Genomic DNA, 12,084 nt, shown 5'->3' with positions numbered 1-12,084 from the left:
TTGAAAAAGGGCTGGTTATTGTCTTGAAAACTCAACTTTTGGAGTTGGTGGTATTTGAAGGATCAGCTTCTTCCATATGTACCTGCCCGACTATTAGGATCAGTTTCAGAGGCCCCATTCTGTGTGCCCACTAGAGCCAGGACTTTCTCCATGGAGATACTTCAGTTATGGAACTCTTTCCCCAAGGTTGCTGAGCTTCAGGGCCCTGACATGAAGGAGTCTACACATTTGGGAACTTACTGAAAATAATAAACGAGATGTACTGTAAATGCATCTGCACCAAGTTTATGTATTTTGGCGTACTTCTCCTCAGCTATTTACGGGAAATAGGTGTACTATAGTAGTTCAAATTTCAAACTACAACTGGGGTTTAAATCTCCTATGAGACTTGTTGGACGATTTTAACCCTGTCATATTCTCAGCCTAGTCCACCTCACAGGGTTGTTGTGAGGATGAAATGGGAAAGGGAGAATCGCGTATGATTCTCTGAGATCTTTAGAGCGGGTTAAAACTGCGATAGATAAAAAGCATCTCTCAACGTTTTTATTTTCAACAAATACAGTTTTAAAATTTAAAAGACCTGCAAGAGGAGCCAGAGGTTCATCAGTGTTACTAGAAGGATGACTTGAAAAAAGAAAGTCTTCGGTTGGTTTGCAATATGCAAGTTTCTCCTTTTAAATCTGAGAGTTCTCCCCTGCCGATTTAATTCTAGCTCAACTTGAGTACAGCTGATCAGCTTGCAAATCACACATGGAAATCAATAGTCATTTTAGTCTTCCTCGTCGGGAATCAGGGCTTGAAAGAAGATACATTTGCTCTCTTCTGCTTTGGAACAAGCCTGGTATCTGACTCTCGACAATTACAGAGCCCGGGCCTCAGGCCTTGCCACAAGTTCAGCTTTGGTCCTTGAAAGACCCTAACAGCTGCATTCCTCCTTCCCTTCCCTGGCCCTGCCTTTAAAAAAAAACCGTCTTTGAATCTCAAATAGTGTGTTTTAAAATCAAAGGGTCCATTAAAAAAAAACAGAATCCAAAGCTCAATATTCACAGAACTAATGTGGGCATGTGATTTCACAGAACTAATTCAGGCACATAAACCAGTGTGGTATACTGACTACAATGCTAGACTAGGAGTAGGGAGACCCGGGTTTAAAACCCTCCTCCGCCATGGACGGTGACTTTGGATCAGATGCTCTCTCCCAGCTTAGCCTTCCCCACAAGGTTGTTGTGACAATATAAGGGGAGAACCATGTACGCACTCTGGGCTCCTTGGAGAAAAGACAGAATCAAAACACAATATATAGATGCATGAAAGGCTGAGGGAAAGGCTCAGGAAAGGCTGAGGGAGTTAGGAATGTTTAGTCTGGAGAAGAGGAGGTTGAGGGGGGGACATGGTTGCTCCCTTGAAGTATTTGAAGGGCTGTCACTCAGAGGAGGGCAGGGAGCTGTTCCTGTTGGCAGCAGAGGATAGGACTCACAATAATGGGTTTAAATTGCGGGTGGAAAGGTACTGGGCTGGATATTAGGAAAACATTTTTACAGTAGTTGTTGTTCAACAGTGGAATTGGCTACCTAGGGAGGTGGTGAGCTTCCCCCTCACCGGCAGACTTTAAGCAGAGGCTGGTCAAGCACTTGTCAGAGATGCTCTAGGCTGATCCTGCATTGAACAGGGGGTTGGACTAGATGGCCTCTATGGACCCTTCCAACTATGATTCGATGAGTTTAACGTTGTGTTGTGAGCTCCTTACAGATTGCCACTGGGACTATGAGGTGGGGATTCTGATTCTAAAATAAAATAAAGGGTTCCAGGGCAGCATTCCTACCCGTAACACAGAAGGGGCTATGAGTTGTGCCCATAGGGACTTTGTTGGAATAATAAGGCCCGAGTTGGACTGTGCAATTTCTGAACAAGATGGCTGACGCCACTGAGATAGACCCACCTTGGCATTGACCCAAATGCTTCACCTCGATGACCTGTCCTTGCCGGCAGGCGATGGTCTTCAGCTGGCACTGGTCACCGTAGGTCACTCCGTCGGAGCCACACACCTGGTGAGGTGTGGTGTGGGAAGCAGGGACAGAGAACAGCAGTTAAGCAAACCAGAAGGCCATAGGGCTGTACCTCATGGTCACATGAAGCTGCCTTATACTGAATCAGACCCCTGGTCCATCAAAGTCAGTTTTGTCTACTCAGACTGGCAGCGGCTCTCCAGGGTCTCAGGTCGAGGCCTTTCACATCACCTACTTGCCTAGTCCCTTTAACTGGAGATGCCGGGGATTGAACCTGGGACCTTCTGCATGCCAAGCAGATGCTCTACCACTGAGCCACGGCCCCATCTCTGTAGACATGGCAGAGATTTGAGGGGGGGATGGAAATGGCAGAAACTGAAAAGAGGGGAACAGAAGGAGAGGTGGGGAAACAGTGGAATCGGCTGCCTAGGGAGGTGGCGAACTCCCCTTCACTGGCCGACGTCAAGCAGCGCTTGGACAAACACTTGTCGGGGATGCTTTAGACTGATCCTGCATTGACTAGATGACCTGTACGGCCCTTTCCAACTCTTCAATTTCTATAATTTCAATAGATCCACACAGAGTGTGACCTTAAGAGCCTAAGATACCGTGGACTGCGAAAGAAACAAACCAGTAGGTTCTAGATCAAATCAAGTCTGAACTGACACTAGAAGCTAAAATGACTAAACTGAGGCTATTGTATTTTGGTCACATTATGAAAAGCCAAGAGTCACTGGAAAAGACCGTCATGCTAGGAAAAGTGGAGGGCAGCAGGAAAAGAGGAAGACCCAGCAGGAGATGGATTGGCTCGATAAAGGAAGCCACAGCCCTCAGTTTGCAAGATCTGAGCAAGGCTGTCAAAGATAGCACATTTTGGAGGACTTTCATTCATAGGGTCGCCATGAGTCGGAAGCGACTTGACGGCACTTCACACACACACACACACAATCAAACTTCGAACCTCCTCTCAGAGGTGGTTTTGCCGGGGGCTTTTGGACTAGCCGTTACCTCTGAAGCAGAACTCCCCACAGGTCTGTTGTGAAGAAGAACAAGAGGAGGGCTGGTAAAGGGCTGTGGCCACTGAAGACATTACATGCTTTTGTGTGCCGGGGACGGGGCCTTCTTAGTGGTGGCACTTACAGGCAGCTCTGACCCAGCACTAACGGGGTGCTGACTAGGTTTGAGTACAGCAGCACCTAGAGACCAACAAGATTTTCGGGGTATAAGACTTCAAGATTCAAAGCTAAATTCATCAGATACGAAGGCCCACGGCTTGGTAGAGGGCCCGCCTGGAGACACTGTTCAAATCTTCCATTCCCCAAGGCAAGAAGTGCCCTGAAGGTAACGGAGGAAGCAAGACTGAAAAGAATCTGGTTCTGCTGACTGCTCCAGACACCCCTTTTGATCGGCCCAAAGACCCCCACAACATTGCAGGCGGTATTCTGACTCCTTGTAGATCGGGAGTGTGAGAAAGTTACACTTCACTCTGTGTAAGTGTAGCTGCAATGCAGGCATGGGGAGGTAGTTGTGAAATTCCTGCATTGTGCAGGGGGTTGGACTAGATGACCCTGGTGGTCCCTTCCAACTCTATGATTCTGTAGCTGAATCAGAGGAGTCCGTGGGCCCCTTGTGATTTCGCCAGGTATATTTTAAATCGTCAGCTGCCTCGGTGGTCCCTTGTAAGGGCAGAAAGGCGAGATACAAACTTTGTAAATAAATAAAACAATAAATAAATGGTGGGTGAAATCCTGTAGGCAGTCCTTCTCTCCCTCAACACACACACAGACACACTCACACACAAAGGGTTCTTCCCCCTGTGCACACACTCACCTTCGTCATGTTACCCTCCATGCAGAGCGGGGACGGGCACTCGCAGTGAGCAACGCCGTTGACTTCCACGCACGACGCCCCAAACTCACACGCCATTTCGGTGCAGGATGAGGGCGCCGAAGGGTCTGGGGAGGACAGAACCGACCGCGGGGATGAACTTGCCATTCAAAGTCTCGAGCCCCTGCTCGAAACGACGGAGCCCACCGACGCAAGCGGGCCTCCCACCCCCCGTTACCTTTTTCACAGCCGGACATGCCCAGCGTGCTGCCGTCGGGGCACTGGTTGCACTTCATGCCGGTGATGCCGGTCTTGCAGGAACACAGGCCGGTCATCTGCTCGCAGTCGTCGCGCACAGAGCCCACGGGGTCACAGTGGCAGGCTTCACAGACAGGGAGAGGAAGAAGAGTTGGTTTTCATATGCCGACTTTCTCTACTCAAACCGGCTTACAATCGCCTTCCCTTCCCCTCCCCACAACAGACACCCTGTAAGGGAGGTGGTGCCGAGAGAGCTCTAAGAGAGCTGTGACTAGCCCAAGGTCACCCAGCTGGCTTCGTGTGTAGGAGTGGGGAAACAAATCCAGTTCACCAGATTAGCCTCCGTCGCTCATGTGGAGGAGTGGGGAATCAAACCCAGTGCTCCAGATCAGAGACCACAGCTCTTAACCACTACACCACGCTGGTGGGGTTAGGACACAGGTGCGTTTCTCCCCATTGCCCCCTCCCCACGCAAAAGCACTCTTTGCCCTTATGAGGACTTAGGAATGGTGGGAGTTAAGAGGCTCAAGTTGCTGAGGCTGGGGGGCGGGGGTTATAGCGAATCCAGCCAGCTGTGGAGAAAGTTAGAAGGCTTTAAAGTGGGATCAAACATATTCACAGAGGCTTAAACTGCCAGGTTTATCAGCCATGATAGCTAAAAGGAACCTCCTTGTCCCAAGGCAGTATATCTCCGCACAGCAATTGCTAGGAGGAAGCAATAGTAAGGTAGACTGTTAATTTCATGCTCTGCCAGTGTGCTTCCCACAAATACCTGGTTAGGCTTGGCTGGCAACAGGGTGGAGGTCTAGACAGACCTTTGGTCTGACCGAGCAAAGCAGTTCTTAGGTTTCGGTGCCTCCCTAAAATGGGAAGCCGAGCAGGAACCTAGAAGTTGCCCCATTTCTAGCCCTGGCAATCTCTGACACCCCTCAGCTGCCTCCAGCCTCGAAGATAAGCGCCTGAGAAGGAAGAAAGGGCGGGTGGCTGGGAGTCATAAAATAAACCGCCCCGTGGTGTAAAAATCTGAAAACATGCAAATGAAAAACAAACCCCCTTTCTTCCATTTGCAGCAGGAGACTTTTCCAAAAAGGGGCAGCTGGGCTCGGAATGGAGGAGAAGCCCCCCAAGCCCCCCCCCTACCATTCAACATTTCCGGGGCTTAATGAGTGACGCTATTAGCAAGGAGCATCCTATTCCCAGACCGGTCCTTCAGCTCCCGCTTATTAGCGGCTGTTCGGTCACATGTGTGTGTTTTCGCCGTAATGAGCCAACACCTCTCTCCAGGAGCTGGGAATGGGACCCAGAAGCATCGGCTCCCAATCCTGGGCTTTAACTCCGGCAGATGTACAGTGTGTGTGTGTGTGTGTGTGTGTGGGTGTGTGTGTGGGTGTGTGTGGTGGCGGGGGTACTAGGATGGATAAAAACCCTCTCCGAGGAAGAACTGACAATCCCTGAACAATGCAGATTCATCACTCAGGAGGGGAGGGAAAAGAGAAGATGTCTCTATAATAATTTTGCACACACGGAGGATCTGTACTCTCTGTTATTCACTGTGCCTTCCAAATAACTGTTCTTCCCATGATGATTCCACCCTCTCCCCCGTTTCCCACCTTATCGATTTTTTTGCTTTTGTCTCCAATGGAGCTTGAAATTAACACGGCCCGTTTCCCCCCCACTCTCTCCCCCGCCCTTCTCCCGGGAGCAGTTCACTTCCTTGTTTGCACAGGGAACAGTGTCGATGCAGATCTGGCGAACTGACACGGATAACGCCATCCTCACTGCGGTAGGCGTCACGGCCACGATATTAAGCGTTTTTAGAGTGCTTTTGGTGTTCAAAACGCTTTGCGTTCTCTCAAAGTAGCCCTTTCAACAGCCCTGTAAGGTAGGCTGGTACTGTTATACCCACACTGAACATTATTTGGAGTGGTGGATTCAACCAGGTTTGATTCCCCACTCCGCCACATGAGCAGCAGATGCTAATCTGGAGAACTGGATTTGTTTCCCCGCTCCTACACACGAAGCCAGCTGGGTGACCTTGGGCTAGACACAGCTCTCTTAGAGCTCTCTCAGCCCCACCTACCTCACAGGGTGTCTGTTGTGGGGAGGGGAAGGGAAGGAGATTGTAAGCCGGTTTGATTCTGCCTTAAGTGGTAGAGAAAGCATATGAAAACCAACTCTTATTATTATCATTATTGAAGCCTACCCTTAACCCTAACATCTTGAAGAGGATGCTCAAAGCCTTTGCCCTGGGTGATTCAATGAGCTAGATTCCAGTAGTCCAAGACACTCTTCCCGCCACTGAGCCTTGGGCATGTTTTCAAATTCAGCCCCACGACACTGAACACTAGAAGCACTTAAAAGAAGGAAAGCTGAGGTTATCAGGGAACAAACCTCTGCGACAGATTTTGGGATCAATCCTGTTTTGCCTGTTCACACACATATGGAATATTTAACACTTATCCCTACTTCTAGAGGCCACAGGCAAGATTAAATCCAGGACTTCTGCTAACATCTGGAAGCCAGCAAGAACGCGTCTCATAAGGAGCATGGATAACATCTGGCAGAATCTGCACATGGTTAGTGTTTAACATCTGGAAAAGAGAAAGTTGAGTTTCTCTTGAGGATACTGTTAACACATGCAGGGCATCAGGAATATATTTGAGAGGGTTATTATTGACATATGGAAAGACGGGAGGGGGGTTTGCTATGTGTGGTCATCACCAACATCTGTAAGGCGTTTGGACAATTTTCTCTGGCTTCTGGATGCCTTCCTGTACAAGGCTATTATGAGAAGAGGGTAGGCAACACTTTCAACACAGATCCTCTAACATCTGGTGTTTTAAACTCCCAGACTAACGTGGCAGGATCAGTTGGATTTGCTTCCTCTAAAACATTTCTCCAACCTGCTGACATCTCTCTGCTATTTTCCCTTGCTGTTTTTGCATTTGTCAAACATTTGTGCTCCATTTTAAATTAGCATGCATTAGCAAAAGCTGAACCCAAAAAGGACCTCTCTTTGCAAGTTTGCCTACTTGCTACAGCCCTTTGAATAATGACTTCATACCACATACAAAGGAGGCCGAATATAAACTACTTAGCACTTTTTAAAAAAAAGGTTTAGCAGCAATAGGACTTGGAATATCTAGCTCTCCATTTTGGAGGGCGAAATTTATTCCAGGGGGAAATTTCCCTATGATTTACTCCCTCCTCCGATCCTAACAGGATCCCCACCTTGGTCCCCCCTCAATATATAGATGATATATATAACAAGCGAGTTCCTAATATTCCAACACATTTTGCTGCTACCAAGAAACCGAAGCTAAGACTGGGCTATGGAGTCAGGAGCCGGCTTGCTTCTTAGGGAATCAGCAAGGGGGGAAAAAGGGGGAGGCATGAAGCTGCCTTATACTGAATCAGACCATGGGTCCATAAAAGTCAGTATTGTCTACTCAGACCGGCAGCAGCTATCCAGGGTCTCCGGCAGAGGTCTTTCCCATCACCTACTTGCCTAGTCCCTTTAACTGGAGATGTCGGGGATTGAACCTGGGACCTTCTGCATGCCAAGCAGATGCTCTACCACTGAGCCACAGCCTACTCAAGTTGAGGGACTGCCATTAGAAAGCTGGCAGTCTGGAAAAGAGAGGAGGAGGAGGAGGAGAAGAGTTGGTTTTTATATGTTGATTTTCTCTACCACTTAAAGAAGAATCAAACCGGCTTCCAATCACCTTCCCCTCCCCACAACAGACACCTTGTGAGGTAGGTGAGGCTGAGATAGCTCTAAGAGAGTTGTGACTAGCCCAAGGTCACCCAGCCAGCTTCATGCGTAGGAGTGGGGAAACAAATCCAGTTCACCAGGTTAGCCTCCACCACTCATGTGGAGGAGTGGGGAATCAAACCCAGTTCTCCAGATCAGAGTCCACCGCTCCAAACGACCGCTCGTAATCACTACGCCACGCTGGCTCAAGAAGTCAGCAGGCCTGAGAGCCTTTATGTTCACCAGTCCCACTGGACAAGACCTCCCGCACTGCCTGACCGTCTGTTATTGGAGTCTCCCGGATGGACTTGCCTGTAGCTGCCATTTCTAGCTCTAGCCAGCAGCCACTGTGGTCCTGTAGTAAGGGCCCGTCTACCAGCGTGCCTCATCCTCCCGAAAGGTTTTGCCACTACGGGGGCGGAAGTGGTAAAGTCTTCTGTCCAGATAAGCAGATTCTGCCCCATCCCCCTCTCAAAACCTTTCCAGGCTGGCGTTCGCAGGTAGTTGGGTACCCAAGGTTGGGTGAAAAGAAAATATATATAACTCTATGTATAAATACTGAAAGTATAATTTATTAGAAGCGTTATGTAAAATTTAAAATTATTTAAAAGCATTAAAACAGCACAATGGCATATCCTGAGGTTGATAACTGTAACCACATACCAAACGCATTTCGGCCTATGGGGCCTTCATCAGTGGTTAATTAAAACCCTTTCTTAAGCCTGCACACATTTACAGAAATACATTAATGAATACAAATACAAACAGTTCAAATCCAACCAGGCATGTGTATATGTTGTAAATTCTATTCCCAATTACTCAAACATCTGGTATAATAGGTTCTTGTTGTAATACTGGTTAGTATAAGTCTCTCATATACTATGTGTGCAGGTATCAACCTAGTAAAGCAGTCTTGTAGTAAAACAGCCATTGTGCTGTTTTAATGCTTTTAAAGAATTTTAAATTTTACATAGCGCTTCTAATAAATTATACTTTCAGTATTTATACATAGACATATATATTTTCTTTTCACCCAACCTTGGGTACCCAGCATTTGTTTTTAGGTTGGGTTTTATTCCCCTCCTTTTTTTCTTTCTTTCTTCCACTGGCGTTCACAGGTACTCACGGGTGCAGCCGCTCCGGCTGTCGGTGACGATCCCACGGAAGTTCCAGAAGCCAGGCTCACAGCGGTCGCATTTCAGGCCCCCCACGCCAGGTTTGCAGGAGCACTGCCCCGTGGCAGGGTCGCATCCGCCTCCATAGGAGCCATAGGGGTTGCAGTGGCAGGTGCCTGGGAGGGGGGGGGGATAAAAAAACACCCCAAGGGGTCAGAACGGAAACATGTTTTCATGTCGACCTGCAAATCAGACAAAATCTGCAGGGTGGCTTTCATGGCACCCTGTGGGTGAAGAAGAAGAAGAGTTGGTTTTTATATGCCGACTTTCTCTGCCACTTAAGGGCGAATCAAACCAGCTGACAATCACCTTCCCTTCCCCTCCCCACAACAGACACCCTGTGAGGTAGGTGGGGCTGAGAGAGTGTGACTAACCCAAAGTCACCCAGCTGGCTTCATGTGTAGGAGCGGGGAAACAAATCCAGTTCACCAGATCAGCCTCCGCCGCTCATGTGGATGAGTGGGGAATCAAACCCGGTTCTCAAGATCAGAGTCCACCGCTCCAAACCACCGCTCTTAACCACTACACCACGCTGGACCACTACACCACACTCATGTAGGGACCAGGAAGAGCCAAACTGGTTGATTGGAATCATTTTAGATTTAGGTCCAGTGGCATTTTAAGATTTTCAGGGTATAAGCTTTCAAGAGTCAAAGCTCCCATCATCAGATAGGGTTGCCAGGTCCCTCTTCACACTGTCGGGAGGTTTTGGGGGCGGAGCCTGAGGAGGGCGGGGTTTGGGAGGTACTTCAATGCCATAGAGTCCAATTGCCAAAGCAGCCATTTTCTCCAGGGGAACGGATCTCTATCAGCTGGAGATCAGTTGGAATAGCAGGAGATCTCCAGCTACTGCCTGGAGGTTGGCAACCCTTTTCACCAGGCAGCTGTTAGGCTTCTTAGACCCCCAGAATATTATTGGTCTCTAAGGTGCTAGGGGATTCAATCTAACTGCTCTGCAGACCAACACAGATTCTCATTGAAACTTGAATCATTTTGTTGCTTCTTTTATATAATCCAGCCATCTGTACTGTTTTGACTAATTTATTCCGAGTATTTTGTTCCTTAAGCCTTGCTTCCAAAGCTTACCCTCCCTCCCCACTAGCTTGTCGGTTTTCAGCAGACTTTTCCTACAGACTTTCAGGCATGAATTCACTGTCATGAGGACTAAAACCTTGCTATCTTTAAACACTGGGGGGAAAATTTTAGCTGACTACCCCATAGGGTTTTCAAGGCGAGAGAAGTTCAGAGGTGGTTTGCCATTGCCTGCCTCCCCGTCAGGCCCCTGGTATTCCTTTGAGGTCTCCCATCCAAATACTTCTTAGGGTTGAGGCTGAGAGTGTGTGACCGACCCAAGGTCACCTAGCAAGTTTCCATGGCAGAGAGGGGATTCGAACCTGGGTTTCCCAGATCCTAAGTCTGACACCTTAACCACTACACCACGCTGGCTCTTGGGGAAAAAAACCCAGGAAGTTTAATTCTATGCCCAACTCCATATTCTATATATTTCTTGTGCTCCCATGGAAACATTTCACACAAACACTCAACTGCAATTGTGCTAAAAGAAAACAGTATATGGTTTCTAGGGGACTCTGCACATTTTCAGACAAAACCTTAGAATCATAGAGTTGGAAGGGACCACCAGGGTCATCTAGTCCAACCCCCTGCACAATGCAGGAAATTCACAACTACCTCCCCCCCACATCCCCAGTGACCAGAAGATGGCCAAGATGCCCTCTCTCTCATCATCTGCCTAAGGTCACAGAATCAGCATTGCTGACAGATAGCTATCTAACCTCTTTAAAAACCTCCAGGGAAGGACAGCTCGCCACCTCCTGAAGAAGCCTGTTCCACGGAGGAACCGCTCTTACTGTTAGAAAATTCTTCCTAATGTCTAGGTGGAAACTCTTTTGATTTAATTTCAACCCGTTGGTTCTGGTCTGACCTTCTGGGGCAACAGAAAACAACTCAGCACCATCCTCTATAGGGCAGCCCCTCAAGTACCTTCTATAACTGCTCCTCCATGGGAGCAGATACAGCAGCATTTGGTCCCTTAGAAGAACACGGAACAGGAAACACACCCCAGAAATCTCTCCCCACCACCATTTAGGGCAGATCCTGTACAATTCCAGCTCCCTGATCTTTCTGGGACCAGAAAGAGAGACCTGGCCAAACCAAGGCTGTCGAGGGGCTCCCACTGTCCTTCTCTTTCCTAGCAGAAGGGAATAAATCTGAGAGCGTCACAGAGGCAGAATGGCTTTCAGGCTAGTGATTACATCCTGATTTACACCCTAGCTGTGGATGCAAGGACGTGAGTGGGGACACCGGCAAAAGAGAGATTTGATTCAAGGCCAGGCAAGGAAGACTTTAGAGGGGACTCAAAGGGGGATGGCTGGCCTGTGAGACAAAGGGAGATGCTTTATTTATTCTCTGTACGCCATAAGAACAGAACAATTTCCCTGCTGGATCAAACCAGAGGCCTGTTTGGTCCAATTTCCAACCGAAGCCAGCCAGATGCTTCCGGGAAGCCTGCGTACTGGGCATGATGTAACAGCCCTTCCCCTACCGTGAGTCTCACAGCAAATATATTCATGCCAAATATCTTAGGTGCTGTGGAACACTGACAGGATGGTGCTGCTGCAGTCATCTTGTTTGGGGGCTTCCTAGAGGCACCTGGTTGGCGACTGTGTGAACAGACTGCTGGACTTGGTGGACCTTGGTCTGATCCAGCAGGGCTTTTCTTATATTCTTAAATAATATTGACATATACTGCCTCTTAGCACGGAGGTTCCATTTCACTGTTGCAGCCAATAATTGCTGACCGACCTCTCTTCCACGAATTTGTCGAATCCTGTTTTTAAAACTGTTTGTTTCATTTATTAGGGAGGGAAAGCGGCATAGTATAACTCGATCTCATCAGATCTCAGAAGCTAAGCAGGGTTGGTACTTGGAAGGGAGACCACCAAGGAAGGCTCTGCAGAGGAAGGCGATGGCAAACCATGTCTGAACGTTAGTTGGCTGCCACTTAACGGCACTTTCTACCACCATCAACATATGTCATCGTGTT

At 48.3% G+C, this 12,084-nt stretch overlaps 1 protein-coding gene across 1 annotated transcript in view; it reads right to left on the bottom strand.

Annotated features, from left to right (window-relative positions):
* AGRN (agrin) overlaps nt 1-12,084 on the bottom strand; it is a 275,573-nt gene that overhangs the window by 38,397 nt on the left and 225,092 nt on the right. The window contains exons 15-18 of the mRNA XM_056865508.1: nt 8,972-9,136; nt 4,072-4,215; nt 3,837-3,961; nt 1,940-2,045 (exon numbers count right to left, since the gene is read on the bottom strand). Of these exons, the coding sequence (XP_056721486.1) occupies nt 1,940-2,045; nt 3,837-3,961; nt 4,072-4,215; nt 8,972-9,136 (540 nt within the window). The remainder of the gene's footprint in view (nt 1-1,939; nt 2,046-3,836; nt 3,962-4,071; nt 4,216-8,971; nt 9,137-12,084) is intronic.

The sequence above is a fragment of the Euleptes europaea genome, chromosome 19 (genome assembly GCF_029931775.1).
Source record: "Euleptes europaea isolate rEulEur1 chromosome 19, rEulEur1.hap1, whole genome shotgun sequence".
In the NCBI taxonomy this organism is placed as follows: Eukaryota; Metazoa; Chordata; class Lepidosauria; order Squamata; family Sphaerodactylidae; genus Euleptes; species Euleptes europaea.
Note: the sequence above shows the minus strand (reverse complement) of the source record. Positions and strands in the feature narration are given on the sequence as shown.